Source organism: Sprattus sprattus (assembly GCF_963457725.1).
Source record: "Sprattus sprattus genome assembly, chromosome: 1".
In the NCBI taxonomy this organism is placed as follows: Eukaryota; Metazoa; Chordata; class Actinopteri; order Clupeiformes; family Clupeidae; genus Sprattus; species Sprattus sprattus.
Window position 1 is genome coordinate 74,948,026 of NC_137920.1, and position 16,832 is coordinate 74,964,857.

At 42.8% G+C, this 16,832-nt stretch overlaps 1 protein-coding gene across 1 annotated transcript; it reads right to left on the minus strand.

The window, feature by feature from the left end:
- Positions 1-3,268: 3,268 nt before the first annotated feature.
- Positions 3,269-15,842, minus strand: gabra6b (gamma-aminobutyric acid type A receptor subunit alpha6b; the record flags this gene model as incomplete). The annotated part of the gene is made up of 9 exons (XM_080851320.1): positions 3,269-3,532; positions 5,880-6,136; positions 12,577-12,729; positions 13,287-13,430; positions 13,664-13,746; positions 14,109-14,329; positions 15,005-15,072; positions 15,562-15,680; positions 15,808-15,842. The coding sequence occupies 9 exons, from the start codon at positions 15,840-15,842 to the stop codon at positions 3,269-3,271; spliced, it is 1,344 nt and encodes a 447-aa protein (XP_080707446.1).
- Positions 15,843-16,832: the final 990 nt, after the last annotated feature.

A 16,832-nucleotide genomic window follows, 5' to 3' on the forward strand; every position in this document is an offset into this window, starting at 1 on the left:
AATAACAGACCTTCTGTACTTGTGTTGCATGAATTAAAGAGGAGGGATGACGTGCCAGCCCCAGCAGGGTGAGATTAATGGGCTTGCAGGGACAGGCTGTGAGGATATGAAGAGCCCAAGAGTTTGGAATGGTTGGGAATGGTTGGGAATGGTTTGGAATGGTTGAGGATAGGAGGAGCCCAAGAGTTTGGAATGGTTGGGAATGGTTTGGAATGGTTGAGGATAGGAGGAGCCCAAGAGTAATAAGAAGATGGCATTCACAAGCGTTAACGCCGAATGTCTATTACACATTCCACTTATTCCATTCCATTTTATTTTGTTTATTCTATTTTATTTTGTTTATTCCATTTTATCTTGTCTTATTTTATTATTTTTTCAATATCTAATGCACTATGTACAGCACTTTGGTCAGTGCAAACTGTGTTTAAATGTGCTCAAAAAATAAACTTTACTTCCTTACTTACTTACTTGCTTACATGCTTAGTTTACATCATGGAGTTTGGAATGGTTGGGAATGGTTGGGAATGGTTGTTTCAAGGGTGCTGGTTCTGCCTCAGTGGTTAGATCCTCTGTGTTGCCTACAATACTGAACTTGCAATGCCCACAGCTTGTGTTTATAACAGAAGATATAGCAGTCCTGGTAAAGCTTAACATAATAATGTGATCTGATACCATATTCCGTCATAAGCCATCAGGACAGTTGATTCTCAGCTGGCAGACACATTTAGATTTTGTATCTGGGATCTGGGAAAAGATTATGCATTAAAACTTCACCGAAAGAGTAAAGCTCTTTTGACTAATGAGAGTCTTGTAATTTGCTTTAGTGTGACACCAAGATCCCCATCGAGGCAAACACTGAAAAAGACTTTTGCTTCGAATCATAATTAGCTGCTTCGAAATTCAGTGTGTGGGAGTTGTATGCATTCATTTAGATCCTCACGTGATGATATTGACATCTTTGAGTAGAAATAAGTAGACACTCAATGCAATACAAGCAGAATTGTAATGTATATGTTACTTGCTTACAGTATTAGTGGGAACTCTGACTAAATACTCCAGTAACAGGCAAACTGGAGGAAGGTGCAATTGGAAAATAATGGTGTTTCTGTTTGCACAAAGTTAACAAGGCTTTGTTACCTGCTCAGAAAGTAATTGGATGTACCCACACACTATTTGTCCAGAGAAGGAAAACAAGACTGGAAATAAAACAAGTACAGTAACTAGTGTGGGTTTGTGTTTGTGTGCATTCATGCATGAGTGTGTGAATTTGTGTGTGTGTGTGTGTGTGTGTGTATGTGTGTGTGTGTGTGTATATTAGTGTTATACAAAGATAGAGCAAATGAGAGAGAAAGAGAGAAAGTGAAATGGAAACGAACATGGATGGATAGAACAGAGAGAGAGAAAGAGAGAGAGAGAGAGAGACAGAAAGAGAGAGAGAGACAGAGAGAGAGAGAGACAGACAGACAGAGAGAGAGAGAGAGACAGAGAGAGAGAGAGAGAGAAAGAGAACAGAGAGAGAGAGAGAGAAAGAGAGAGAGAGAGGTTGTGTTTGCGGCCTTTCTTATTGGTGGTGACTCCCAGATCCTCTATTCTCTGAAACAAAGAGGGGGTCTCAGACCTAGAGGCAACAGCATCGTAATTAAAAATACATACGGCGCAATGCATTCCTTCAGCTAACGCTCAACTTGGGTGGCTGTTACTGAGTCGCACAGAAACGTTAATTAGGATGGGGAAAAAAGGCTATGTGCGGTTTCCTCATACAAAATTCATGCCCCCATAAGGGTCTGAGGCATATTCTTCTTCTGAGGTCCAACACAGAGGAGTTCTTAGGCAGACTTGGCCCGTTGTTTTTCTAATGGCCCAATGTGCGGCACTGTGCGGTTACACAAGCACCTCATCATGCTACCGCGGCGACGGTGAACGCGTGCCACGCTGGGGGGACATTATCGCTCCTGTGGCTCTAATATCACACGTAGGCTGGAGTCGTTACGGGCGCATTTTGCTCCTTTTACAGACAGCCCCAGTGGGGCGACCTCTTTGTCCGTTTACGGCAATAAATCTGATGAGTTCATGTCTTTCCGAAGGGTGTGACAAAAAAACGTTATGCTAGATTGGGGAATTGCCTCGTAGAATTTATGACATTTGTCAGTGAATATAAAGAGTTTTGTGGTTGGCCATTAACTCAGTATTGCCGTCAAGTGATTTCTCAGTTTAATAACAGGATCTCCTTGGAAGAAACAAATAATCTTGCTCTGTATCCATTACCAAAAGAAAAGGCACAATTCTCAATCTTCACTTAGAGTTTATGGGGGAATCGGAGCCTTTGATCATTTGATAACATAATAATATCATATTAGTCTCACTATGCATGAGATGAAATAGTCAGAGACCCAATAAACAGAAGCCATGAGTTCCACCCATGTGGTGCTGATATCACACATTAGCTGGAATTGTTATGGCGTACTTAGCTGCCTTCACAGTTTTTCACAGACCTTTGTCCCTTTCTTGTACGTAATCTGATGGGTGTGACATACACGCTGTGTTATTAAGCCATTAAAAGGCAAGATTTGTGGTTGGGCACTACTGTCAAACACTTCCTTACTTTGGAGAAAAGCTCACCTGGGACCAATCGTTTTATTCAGTACGAAGCTAAAAAAGGACCTAATTGTCAACCTTCACCTAGATTTTGATGGTAATAAAGGCATTGATCATAGGCGCAGGAGAACCATTGATCGCATGATAACTGAAGGACATCCTTTCTATTCCACTCTGCAAGGCGTAACATAGTCGTGAACACAGTAAGCATTGTCTGCTTAGCTAAAAAACCACCGCAAGTGCACAAGGACACTGAGGTTTCTCAAGTTAGCGAGCTCGCAGGCCTGCTACCTTGACTCCATGGTGTCTTTGGTGAGATAAACAAACCAGTAGACCAGGTTGAAGGGTTAGGGTTAGGGTTAGGGTAAGCGAGCTCGTGGGGCTGTTACCTTGACACCATGGTGTCTTTGGTGAGATAAACAAACCAGTAGACCAGGTTGAAGGGTTAGGGTTAGGGTAAGCGAGCTCGTGGGGCTGTTACCTTGACTCCATGGTGTCTTTGGTGAGATAAACGATCCAGTAGACCAGGTTGAAGGGTTAGGGTTAGGGTAAGGGTAAGCGAGCTCGTGGGGCTGTTACCTTGACTCCATGGTGTCTTTGGTGAGATAAACAAACCAGTAGACCAGGTTGAAGGGTTAGGGTTAGGGTTAGGGTAAGCGAGCTCGCAGGCCTGTTACCTTGACTCCATGGTGTCTTTGGTGAGATAAACGATCCAGTAGACCAGGTTGAAGGCGCCGAAGGACAGTGGGAAGAGGATGCGCGAGTACTTGTCGATGATGCTAGTGCTTCCAAACATGTTGTCGGTGGGCACGGCGGAACCCTGGGGGCGGAAGTCGGACGGCTGCGGACTCGAGAGGTGTCTGTTCTGTCCGGGGCACTCCAAACGGCACGTCGAGTTCATCCGCTTCTTCAGGATGCCAGTGGGGTCAAGATGAGGCTGACAGGTCAAAGGTCAGAGGTCAGAGGACAGGTAAAAAAAAAAATAACTTAAATCTGAGTTACTGTAAGAGCAAATTTAAAATTCCATAACACTACACTACCGTTCATTTTAGGCTATTATTAACGTATCATTTGATGTTATTAACTTATATTACAATTTGCTTACGTTAGATTCGGTTCAGTTGATCTTATCACAAGTATGGTAAACTGGCTGGTGTGGTGTATACACTACACATTTGACTGTGATAGTATTATTACAGCCATGTTCATATAGTCTGGCAATACTGTACTTGGAGATTTAAAATGCCAAACAGAGATACAAAAAATGAATATTCAACGACAGACTTGACTTGACTTCATCTGTGTTAATAAATCACTGATTTTGTAAAAAAGCAATCACGCTGTCATTGTCTGACTAACTCTCATATTTTTTAGTTCACATTTCCCCACAGTTTTTTGCCATTTCTATATTCCCAACTGGAACATAAAAACAAAACCATTTAAAGCTGTCAAGTCACAGATTACAGTTAATACGACATGTGTAAACGGAGGGTGTATAAAAAAAAAAAGACGACAGCGGAGCGCCTGTCGTCCTGCTGGGCTAAGTCCTGGCCAGTGCCCCCCCCCCCCTCCCTCCTTTTTTGTCTCCGGTCCACGGAGGAGCAGCTCGGCTCCAGGAGAGTCAGCTGCAGCGGCCCGGGCCGCCCCCCCTCACGCTGGGCCAGCATGGAGAGAGCATGTGGCCCGCTTGCCGCTTAAACCGGAGCTATTTTTACAAAAGCGACAGGCGCTGCCTGGCACAGGCACGAGCCCAGGGCTGATGGCACACATTCATCTGTGCCACTCTGAGAGGGCAGAGCACGCGGGCTTCATCCTGATCCCTCCATAGGTCACCATCTTTATCCGGAACATTCTTCGCACTTTGGAATTTGTAACGCTCTTTTAACGCTACAAACCTTCAAATGGTTTGGGGGCGATAAGGGGATACTATGTTTTTTTTAGTTTAGTTTTTTTTTTAGTTAAAAGGTAAAAATGTTGATTTAGAATGGGATATAATACAGCCTTAAAGAAGAGCTGCAAGCGTCTTAGTCGTTACGCAACATTTACTCAAGCCTAAAAATAGTACAGATCTTGACATGGGAGCCATCATTACATCGCCATTCAAAAGATTATTCCGTTTCAAGGAAGGAGGCTACTCTCTCCTTGAAGTGTCTTTCATTCCCCCCCCCCCCCCCCCCCCGTGTTCCTTAGAGAGATCTCCCTTCTTTAGTTCCTCCCCCCCCCCCCCCCCCCACCCTTTTCTTTTTTTCTTCGCCTATTACTTCATCGCTATAAAAGCTACTAGAGCTGTAGCCAGTGGTCTGTCATCTCCTCCAAGCACGAAAGCTCCTTGTGAGCCTGCGATGATTTGCTGGGATATTTGCTTAATCTATCCCCTTACATAATCTCTGCAGCAAGTGCGCTTTGGGAAACCAGTGGCTGTCTCTTCATGTCTGGGGCTGGCGCTATCAAGAGAGCCAGGGAGGGAGAAGAACAGGGCCACGGAGGAATGGGAGAGAAAGACATACAGGGAGAGGAAGAAAGAGAAGGAGAGGTATGGAGTGTGAGAGCGGAGAGCGGAGAGAGAGAGGCAAAGAAAGGAGAAAAAGAAGAGGGAAAAAGAAAAAGAGACAGGCTAGAGAGAGAGAGAGAGAGAGGGAGAGAAAGAGAGAGAATAAGAGACCGAACAGAGTGAAAGATCAAGAGAGAGAAAGAGAGAAAGAGAAAATACATCATGAAGAGGAGGGAAAGAGACTGTGTAAATGAGGGCTAGGTTATAACAGGGGGCTGGTGGTTGGAGTCACCTTAAACAACCAGTCAAAGGTTTGGGGTCACAATAGAACAACAGGGCAAGGATTACTGGCTTGGGGTCACAATAGAATAACAGGGCAAAGTTTACTGGTTTGGGGTGACGTTAGAATAACAGGGCAAAGATTACTGGGGGTGGTTGTGGTGTTTGGGGTCACGTTAGAACAACAGGGCAAAGATTTCTGATTTGGGGTGACGTTAGAATAACAGGGCAAAGATGACTGGTTTGGGGTCACGTTAGAACAACAGGGCAAAGACTTCTGGTTTGGGGTCACGTTAGAACAACAGGGCAAAGATTTCTGGTTTGGGGTGACGTAAGAATAACAGGGCAAAGCTCACTGGTTTGGGGGTCACGTTAGAACAACAGGGCAAAGATGACTGGTTTGGGGTCACGTTAGAACAACAGGGCAAAGATGACTGGTTTGGGGGTCACGTTAGAACAACAGGGCAAAGATGACTGGTTTGGGGTCACGTTAGAACAACAGGGCAAAGATTACCGAGAGCACTTGGCCGTCGGTGGCCGCTCTGTTCATGGCCTCCTGGGCTGCTGCCCTCAGTGCTGCATCCCTGCGCATGTCCCGGTTGGCCTGCAGCGTGCAGAAGTAGTTGACTGCCGCAAACTCGATGAGGGCGGAGAAGACGAAGGCGAAGCAGACGGCAATGAACCAGTCCATGGCCGTGGCGTAGGACACCTTGGGCAAGGAGTGCCTGGCACTAATGCTGAGTGTCGTCATGGTCAGCACCGTGGTGATGCCTGGGTAACGGAAACAAAGCCAAGTCAAGCATACGGTCTTCAGGAAAAGAGAGAGACAGAGAGAGAGGGAGAGAGAGAGAGAGAGAGAGAGAGAGAAATGGAATGAGAAAGAGAGAAAAAGAGCGAGCCTTAGAGAGAGTGTCTTATTCTCCTACAGTAGGTCCTGTGGTCTAACTGTGCCTTCGGGCCTGAAGTCCATTATCATTTGGAAAAAAAGGATCAGAGAGGGGGGGATGTGTGTGTGTAGAGGGGGGATGTGTGTAGGGGGGGGGCAGGGGACACTCGCACTGTAATGGGACTTTGAGAGACCAGGCCACCCAGTGTCACGTGTCAGTGCCGTTCAATAGGCCATTTAAGCTTCAACATACATGGACTTGCATGCAGGGAAATGGCTCCAGGATAAATTATGACCGACTATTCAGGCATTCCATGTGGCCCAAGATGATTCTCGTTCAGTCGCGGGGCCAGTAAAGCAAAGACTCATGCTAGTGCTCAGGGAGAGATCAGTAGGACTAATATCTAGTTAAAAGGAAATTCGAGTTTTATACACTGTCAGTTACATTCATAAACATAATTTCCTAATATATATAATGTGTAAAACCATACATCAACATACTTGGTTTTACACATTTTTCTGCAACTCCTAAAGTTCCCTACAGTCCCTGAGGAAAGTCCTACTAGCTGTAATTCAATTCAATTCAATTCAATTTTATTTATATAGCGCCATAACAATACAATTGCCTCTAGGCGCTTTACAGAGCCCAGAGCCTGAACCCCCTTAGTGCATGCACAGTGGCAACAGGGGCAAGAAAAAACTCCCTGTTAGGCAGGAAGAAACCTTAAGCAGAACCACGGCACATAAGGGGGGACCCATCTGCTTGAGGTCGGCTGGGTGGAGATAGGAAGGGGGGAAGGGGGGAAGGGGGGAAGGGGGAGGGTTGTGTGGCAGAAGGGGAAGGGAAACAACAGGGGTTGTACACAGCCAGCATTTGGTCGATGGACATAGTATATATACAGACATCCGGTGGTAAATACATGTCAAGGCAAGACCAGTTAACTGTTCTCATAGGGTTACTATTACAGGGGTAAGGGATGTAGGGACAGAGAAACATTTCAGTGGTGGCAATAATGTATATTGTATATAAATGCTAGCATAGGGTATGGGGTAGAGTAAGTGTACGGTGGGTGCAATTGGCCGAGGGTTTCTACAGGTAGACCAGGTGGAGAGACTACAGCAGCGTCCCATGGCGGAGATAGTCTAGCTTAGGAGGGAAAGAAAAGGAAGAAAATGAGTGGGTAGAGCTCAGCTGTCCATGTGCGTAGATGAGGAGTGGTGGGGGTGAGGAGCAATGTTTCCACCTCCATCAGCAATTGGAACATGCTATAAGGGAGAGAGAACATTTATGTTAGTAATACAATTCAAGTCCATGTCTAAGGGGTCAATTCATGCCATGCTCACAGAAAATCTAAAATCGAAATGTCTCATTTATTCTTTCTTGCCGCAACTGTGCGTCGTGAAATCACACACAGAGGTGGCAGGAGCACAGACAGTATTCTAAATCAACGATCCCTACGTGTGTACACTCACAGTTCACAGTTGCCTTTCAACAGAAATAAAGGCAGCCAGTAAGCAAACTGATCCTCTGACATCCATAACACAGAAAGATATGTTTTAATCGTGGGCAGTCTGGTTCAGTTTTGTGATGAGGGGGTTTGAACTGGATACAAATAAGGACACTGGTTAAAGCACCACAGAGGGTATGTTAAGCCAGCTGGTATAGTGACTAGTTTTTCTGCTAAGTCATGTTACCCCGTCAGATCCAGCACACAAACGTCTTGTCTGAAGGACTTTTGAGAACAGAATGTGGTCTGCCATGTTGCCTTGTCAAAGCTGAAATTAGTGCTAGGGGGTTTGGGTCAGCCATGGGGGGGAGCTGATCTGGAAACAGGATTTTTAGCTATGGGACAATAATAGAACTAGCACAGGATGTGGATGGGGGGGGGGGGGGGGGGGGGGTTTGTACCAAAAACAAATACATCACAGTAATGACTCGACACAAGGATATAGATGTACATATGAAGTGACTAAATCACAAGCAAGACAGGGCCATTTGAGGTGATCCCGATGTACGGACAAATGAAAAAACAACACACTCAGTGTCTTTTATTTCCTTGTATAGGTACACCTCGTCGGGCTTGATCTGTTATTCTGTTTGACAGTCTGCGCAGCCAAGTTCAAGCAGCAGAAAAGCTCCACTTTAGTGCCAACTATGATTCTTTTGCTCCATGAAGTGCCCTTGTGTCCACGATCCCTGCTAGCTTATACTGTCCGAGTGAAAGAGCACTACTAAATGTGCGGCCAATGTGATAACCCAAGGTCTCAGCTTCCACCCCCCCCCCCCCCCCCCCGCCCTCCCTGTAGTTGTGCAAGCTATGACTTTACAAATGATCAAAATGACAGCTCATTGCAGCATACTAGGCATCTTAAAAAAACAACAATTGCAAGAGGTGTTTTTGGCACAAATCCATTGAAAATGTCAGATTGTCTTCCGTTTGAAAGAAGTCAGACAATCACAATGAGGGTAAAATGGAGAGAAAAGCATCATGGGTTGGCTATGGGGCTCCAGCTTGTGCAAGAAGACAAGAAAACATTCTGTTCTTTTTTCATACCCAACTCTTACTGTATATATCTTATTTATTCAATTATTCCAATTTACGTATGCACATACTCTGCACTTTTTTCTCTGCACTCTGCTATTTTGCACTTCTGGTTAGATGCTAAACTGCATTTCGTTGTCTCAGTACCTGTTCTCTGTACAATGACAATAAAGTTGAATCTAATCTAATCTGAAAAAAAACAACAACAGCAAAATTAAGAGCCAGATCGGCTGATTGTGTGTATGGCTGTCCTGATGGGACTGAACCAGACGGAATCTTCCATTCCAGCCTCCCCCGTTCAGGGATTAACTTTAAAAACCCAGTCAGAGTATCACATTTCACAACAACACCCTTTTTGGCACGTTCCTTTTTTTTAAACAGACAGTTTAAAGTCAATTCACTGTAATGGCCCAATGCCCATTACAAAAAAAAAAAAACCACTACACTCTCTGTTGACACATAACACTTGAATGAAAACAGTTCCGTTTCGAACAATACAACAATGTCAAGGCCAGCCATGTGGCTCAGGATTATAAGGATTTAGAACAAAAATAAACATCTGCATCCTCAAAGCTGCCTTGATATACTCCCAAATCTAGTTCATTGTTACGCAATCTACAGTCCTCTACATACACACGAGTTATCTACATACCCTCCCAGTGAAGAGATCAGCTGCTGATATACATTTGTTTGCGTTTCATCAAACACCCACGGTCGGGGGGGTGATCCATTACTGATATGCACGGAGCACATTGACCCGTAACTGCTATCAAGATTGAGTGGTCTTGAAGCATGTCCATCCCATAACGGGCCATTAGCATAGATCTGATTGTCATTGGGCGCCAAACCAAGGACAGGCCTGCGCTACTTGTGCTCCGTCCATAATGCCTTTGTCAAGATCAAACTGGAACTCTCCACCTTGCACTATTGTTTATCCATTGCACTGTTGTATTGTATTGTTTTGCACTGTTATATTGTATTGTTTTGCACTGTTGTACTGATTTGCACTGTTTGTATTGTGATGTGATGTATATATGTGTAATATGTGTAAGCACACTGAGAGCCACTGCACCAAGACAAATTCCTTGTTTGTGCAAACTAACTTGACCAATAAAAGCTGATTCTGATTCGGATTCTGAACTAGACAACTTCCCCATTCGGTGAGTGTTTCTACTGCATTTAAAGGCCAGCTATTTGGGTTGGACAGCTTGATGGTTTCACCCTGGAAGCTCTTCTACCCTCCCTCCCTGGATCAGTGCGGTGTTTTTCTTAGACATTAGTGTGTGTGTGGTTCCCAGATTGATCTAAGGGGCAAAAGGCCTCACACTAACTCATCTCACAGCGCTGGCAAGTATGGACAATAATGCTGGCTTTATTAAAGAAATGGAATGTCTCAATGTAAAAGACAGGATAATTGGTTTCATTTGAAAGAACTGTAATGGGAGAGGAAAATCATGAGGGTAAAAAATCAACAAGAAATGCAAATGTGTGTGTGTGTGTGTGTGTGTGTGTGTGTGTACGTGTGTGTGTGTGTGTGTGTGTATGTGTAAGAGAGGGAGAGAGAAAGAGAAGAATAAAAAGCCCTTTAGGCATTTGTATACTTCACCGTGGTAAAAAAAAGCGTGAGTCAAATGAAGCTCGCTCAGTGAACACTCTCAGCACTGCGCTTGGGGACTTTTGAGCTCTTAAGAGAGCGTCAGTCAGCCAGCCAGCCAACCAGCCCTACTCATGCCTCTATATACAACTCAACAACTGACACACACTCTAACGATAGCTCCCTTCCTCAAACACAACATCTACCATCTTCGCTCTTCCCTCTCTATCTCTCTATCTCTCTCTCTTTGCACTCCTTCATACCTATCTCTTCCTTGTCTTGCTCATCAAAAGCTGGACTTCAAACTTTTTTTATTCAGGAATGCATTTCTGGCCTTGGGTTAAATCTTGTCTGTTATGCTTATGTTAACAATTTTAATTTTTTTTATTTTATTGTATTATTATTATTATAGTTAGTTTCTAATATGTAGGCACTCTGAGATTCCTTTGAATGAAAAGTGCGTTAAAAATAAAATGAATTATTATCTATTATTATTACTATCTCTGTTCTACATCACCTTGCTGCTTGTTCACCTACAGGCGTAATTGTGCACACAACATACATGTTTAAGAGGACGAAGAAACTCTCTTCATCCTCAGTAAGGAGAAAACCTTCGAAGTGAACGTGTCTTAATCAAAGTCCACTTATCTGCCTACCCGTTTGTTTTGCTTCACGCGGAAAGAACAGTGGGTGGATCCCAGAGGTTAATGCGTTTTGCGCACACTTGCTGATCTAAAGGAACACACCTTCTGTTTCCTGTTCAAAGATCTGTATCTCCCACAATGGTGCTAGCTCGCACAAATGCTGACATACCTCTATAGACAAAACAGCAATAATCTACAAAAGACTCAAAGCTTCTTTCAAGCACTCCAAAAATGACTTGTAGTGCACATTAGAGAAATCAAATGAATGTCAATGAGCTTTTTGAGTTCACAGCGTCTTGGAGGAAAACTATGAAGAAGCAGCTACACTGAATTACTGTAGTTAATTTAACCCAATGCTTGATGCATGAAAAAGGTACAATACACAGCCAGTCAGTCACTATTGTTTATAACCACCCACGATGGGACATAGAGCAGGTTTCCAAACTAACTCAAGAGGTTTGTTTGGCAGTAATGACTGCCATTACATGACATATATTATCCTGATTACATGGCCACTTAACAATGACATCAAAAATTTGCCGCAGGATATCTACCCATTGGTACGGAGCATTCAACAAAGCAGTAATTATACCAACCCATGGTTGTTATTCAGAGGCAATTAACCACCTAAGTGGCCAAATTGACCAATCAGAGAGTAGAGTATTCCCCAAAGCTGTCTAATAAGGCCCCCATGTTAGCGCTCTCCCTTGTTCAGATATGAAGAGCATCAGGGCCAAAGCACTGTCACTAGTATGTTAGTAGGGATAGGCGCGCTCTACTTCAAAAAATTATAAATGCGTTTTCGGGTGCGAGTAATAGAATGTTAACTATGAGTAGAATAAAACCCACTCTCAAGCTTTTCTCATTAATATTAAGACCAGGTTATTTCCACAGACGCGTTTCGGCCTTAAGCCATCGTCAGTGTTACTAGTATGTTTATTCCCACCCTCTGAAGGCCAGAGACCAGTAACGGGCAACATGTCTTCATTAGGCAGACATCTTGTCAGCAGGTGACAATGAATTATGTAAGTGTGACGGTGACAATGAGTCTGTGACAATGACAGTGACGTCCACGTGCAAAAGCCCTTAGCTGATTCATATCAAAGGGCTTAATACAGCAGGGCACCAGGAGTGCAGGGACAAGAGTAGGAGGAGTGAGTGCATAGACCAAAACTTTCTATGTCAACACGGAACGTTTACTATGATCATGGTTCATTAAGATGAACATGATACTCATATTTTTTTATTTTATTTTTTTATTTGATGAAGAGGGCCAGTGTGCATTAATAAACATTAAAATGTAAATGCACGCAATTGTAGCCAAAAGGCTAGTTTTCATTGGCAGTCCCCCTGCCAGAGTGAAACTGGCTAAAGAAAGGGAAGAATTACAGCATAACATTGGGGAGGGGAGGAGAGAAAAGACAACACCCAAACTATGCTCCTAGAGGAGTACAGTGTGGGAACAGTAAAAAAAAAAAAATCCCATATCCCATCATATGGAAGATGATGGGATAAAAAACAGAAGAGAGATAAAGAGAGCTTACCAAAAACAGTCCTGGCAGGTACCGACTCCTTGTTGATCCAGAAGGACACCTGTGCAAGGATGACTGTCATTATGCAGGGGATGTAGGTCTGGATCAGGAAAAAGCCCATCTTCCGTTGCAAGTGGAAATAGACCGTCATGACCACATATTCACCTGTTTAACAAATAAATAAATAAATAAATAAATAAATAAACATAAACAACACCTCTTTGGGGTATTCCAAGTATGTGGTTTGGTGACAAAGTAAGGCAAGGTAACTCAGAGTAAGTGGTAAACCTCCTAAAAGAAAATATGACTTTGTTTTGTGAGTAGCCATAGGGGACCCCTATTAGGTTTACCACTTACTCTGAGTTCACTTACCGCGGTTTTGTCACTAAACCACGTATGTGGAATACCGCCCTGAGCACTGAGGTAAACAAATCAAATTGTCTCCTGAAACTTCATTGAATACGAATTTCAATGACTTGACTATTATGTAAGGGTCATCAAAATAGTGAGCATTCAACTATTACATTATACATACGTGCCACTGTATACCAGGCAGAAAATAGATTTTAATAGCAAATAAAATGACAGAGATGGAAAATATCACATTACCCCTTCAAGTTCATGTCAAATTCAAGTTCACATATTTCCAAAGGGTTATGTATAAGTTTACAATATGTCACATGTTTGTCCCTGTTGCTAGTTCAGGAAGCTGTCCGACTCGCCTGTATTGGATTTTAACCGCTCGCTGGAAACAGTCTGTCCGATGAGATCGTACTGGAGCAGACTGGATGACTCCTGTGGCACCTCTACTGAAAACAGTGGTCCCTTCTTCCATGTGTACACTATCTCACTGATGGGATAGGCATCTGTCATGGAGACAGACAATGTCATTAATATCAACACATTACTCATTACTTCTCGACCGATTTATGATTTGTTCTTGATCTCTCTCTCTCAAAGTTCAAAAGTTCAAAGTACTTTATTTGTCATTGCCACAAAGACAACCAGACAGTAGAGGCAGCAAACAGACTTCTTACACAGCTAAATAATAATAAATAACAATTAATACATATTAATTGTTATTTCTGCTATGACTTACAGCTCCCGAACTTCAGTGGGCAAGAGTGACCGTCCATTGGGAAGTTAATGAGCCGCATGGGACATTCCGCGTTGATTGTTAACCTGGAAACGGAAAAGTGAATTCAACTACTAAATACCACAAGTGCAATGGTCACAGTCGGCAAACGGCATAAAGTTGAGCCCTGCTGTAATGTTTAAAACTGGGCTATATGAAATAAAACACTGTGTTGAGATATGTCATATGGCTATTTTTTCTCACAGCATGTACTGTGGTATTCAAGATCTGAATCTGTTTTGTGTGTGTGTGTGTGTGTGTGTGTGTGTGTGTGTGTGTGTGTGTGTGCATGTGTGTGTGTGTGTGTGTGTGTGTGTGTGTGTGTGTGTGTGTGTGTGTGTGTGTGTGTGTGTGTGTGTGTGTGTGTGTGTGTGTTGCGTGACTTGGAGCGCACTGAGGCGGTGTGTACCTCATGGTGTAGAGGATAGTTCCGTTCTGCATGATACGGAACAGCTTGTTGGGAGTGGTCATGTTGTGGGAGATGGACCTCTTGCCATTCCGGAAGAATGTGTCCGGCGTCCAGATTTTACTGACCATGAGGTTGTTGAGCCGCAGGATCTCGATGGGGCCCTCGAATCTGAGCCTCTTGTCGATCCATGTTTGTCGGAAAAATACATCCATTGTATACTCCTGGATGCATAGAAGTTCTCGTTGAGGATTTTTGAATTCTTTAATCATGACCAATACAATGATTTTAATTGAGGCTTAAAGTCCAATGAAAAAATGTTTTTTGTTTTATCTTTATCTGCATTACGGGTATCCTGCCCCGAGCTTTAGTGGACGACATCTCTCTTCGTGGCTTCATGCATTTAGATTATAGAAATGATTAGAACCATAATCATAAATGTTTCGTTTTCAAATCCAGAGAGCATTTTAAGGTTTAACAGACTAGGAGAGTCTTATCTATACTGCCTATCAGATAGCCACAATATATCACATGATGTCTGAGGTAGCTTTAGATGCTGTGAAAAAACAGTATAGTGTGTTAGAGCAATAGCACGCTCAACCGGGGACCCTCACTGACAGGGATTGTCAACCAGATTAAAATCTCTAAGCTGTTCTAATGACATCCTGCCCCAATGCCAGAATAATGAAGCCATGAAGCTCATTCCAGGCATGACTGCAGGGCTGTAGATGCATAAGAATAGACACAGTAGAACCGGGAGTACCAAGCAATTAAAGTGCATGATCTTGTCAAAGATAACATGTCCTATTAGGACTGAGCAGGTAAACATTGATTCTCTATAGCAGTGTTGCATGGTGGCAGGACTGTTGGGTCAAAGCCACAGACCTCACCCTACATACCATTTCAACATCTGACACAGGACCGAAGCTGGTGACAAAGATGTCTGTTTTGACCTCAGTCACAGGACCTATAAAGATATTGCTGTTAAGATAAGTCTCAGAAACACAAACTTTTCAACCAAGAACAAACACGGACAAGAACAGTGTTAATGTGAACCATAACTTTGAATATTCTTAATGATAGTCTTACTACAAGTCACAGTTTCAGCTCAAGCACAATGAGTTCCAGTGCTAACCAATAACTAGACAATAATAGGCATTACAATTAACTTATTTCATGGAGTTTGGCTTGATCTAAAGGTTAAAACTAGACATTTACTGTTAAATAACATTCAGGCTAATTGCAAGGAAATAGTAAGCAAGTGTTAAGTTGACTGAGAATTACATTTAAAAAGTAATACGCCCCATCAATACTATGACACTGGACGAGAAGTTGGCATCTGCTTCTTGTAAAAGTAAAACTTCGCTACGTGTAAAAAAAAAAGGCACCTAGCACTTCTACTTTAACATCTGGTTCTCGTTTACGGGACATGCTGAAAACATATTGTTTAGAGTACCTCCAAATCCGGGTCGCAGCCTGTTGTCATATCCTTCTAGTAATCTATCCAAAATTCGCGTAATATTTTCCAAATAGATGTTTGCCTCGGGTGGTTTGTTTGCCCAAATATGCCCAACACTGCAAATAAGCAAAAGAAACGACTCGATGTATTAACATGCGCAAGTCGTAAAGTTGTAATAAATGCAAATGCAAAAATCACACAAACTATACTGAAACAAACAGCAAAATGGGATCTTGTACTCACCAGGACAGGAAAAAGCAAGTAAAAAAGAAAGCCATGCCTTGTGCGCATTAAAAACACAAAAAGCAACGGTCAACTGTTGTTGTTTGCATACTCCATAATTCAAAAAGAGATAACTGAGAGATCAAAGAGGTTGTGGTGCGCAGCCAAGCTTTTGCGTATGTCCTGGTCGATTTGCACACTGTGATTGCGTCCCATCTGACGCGCTCTGTTGGAAAACTAAAGTGTTTTAAGGGAATGAAGAGTAGGGACGGAGGGCATTGACAATAATCGAATAAGGCATTATGGGAGATTAGAAGGAAGGAATCCACTGATAGTTTTGGCAGGGAATTAGCAAGCACCCGTTAAGGGATTCGGGAAAAGCTCAAATGCCCTGCTACAGAAGATTACTCTAGAGATTGTTTCAATTTCCCTTTGAGAGAACCTAACACATATGCTTATTCACGGTGAAGTTGACATGATCTGAGAGCCAATGGCCGGTTGCCCACTGTCTCTCATAGTTGTTTACATTACGTATGGGCTGCTTCTTGCACCGGTTGCACAAAAACGTTTCATCATCTTAAGTCTGGGTCTGAGTTGTACATATTTATACATGTTTTGATAAAGAAGTCTTGTATGTTTGTTTTGTGATTAAGTACAGGTATTCTATCCAAGCATTAAATAAGCAGAAATGTGTTACTTTCCCTGAACACAGAACTTTTTCTTCTCAACACTATTCTTATTAATTAAGTCTATTTTAAAAAGCAAACAACAAAAATGCATCTTACTGTCAGAATGTTTGTCCTGTTTGCTCTACTCGTCAATTTGTGGTTTTAATCAGACAGAACAGCTTAATGCATTTTTTCACTTTTAATGAGCCACTGCATGAACAAGTGCTTTTCCCCCTCTTTTCTAAGTGCTACTCTTTGACAGGAACACAACAACAACCCATTCAAATGCATGCTCCCGGCTTAAATCACGGTTTAAAAAAAAAAATGCAACAAGCCAATGATTAAATTTGAAGCAGGTTAAAAGGAAAATTACAGACC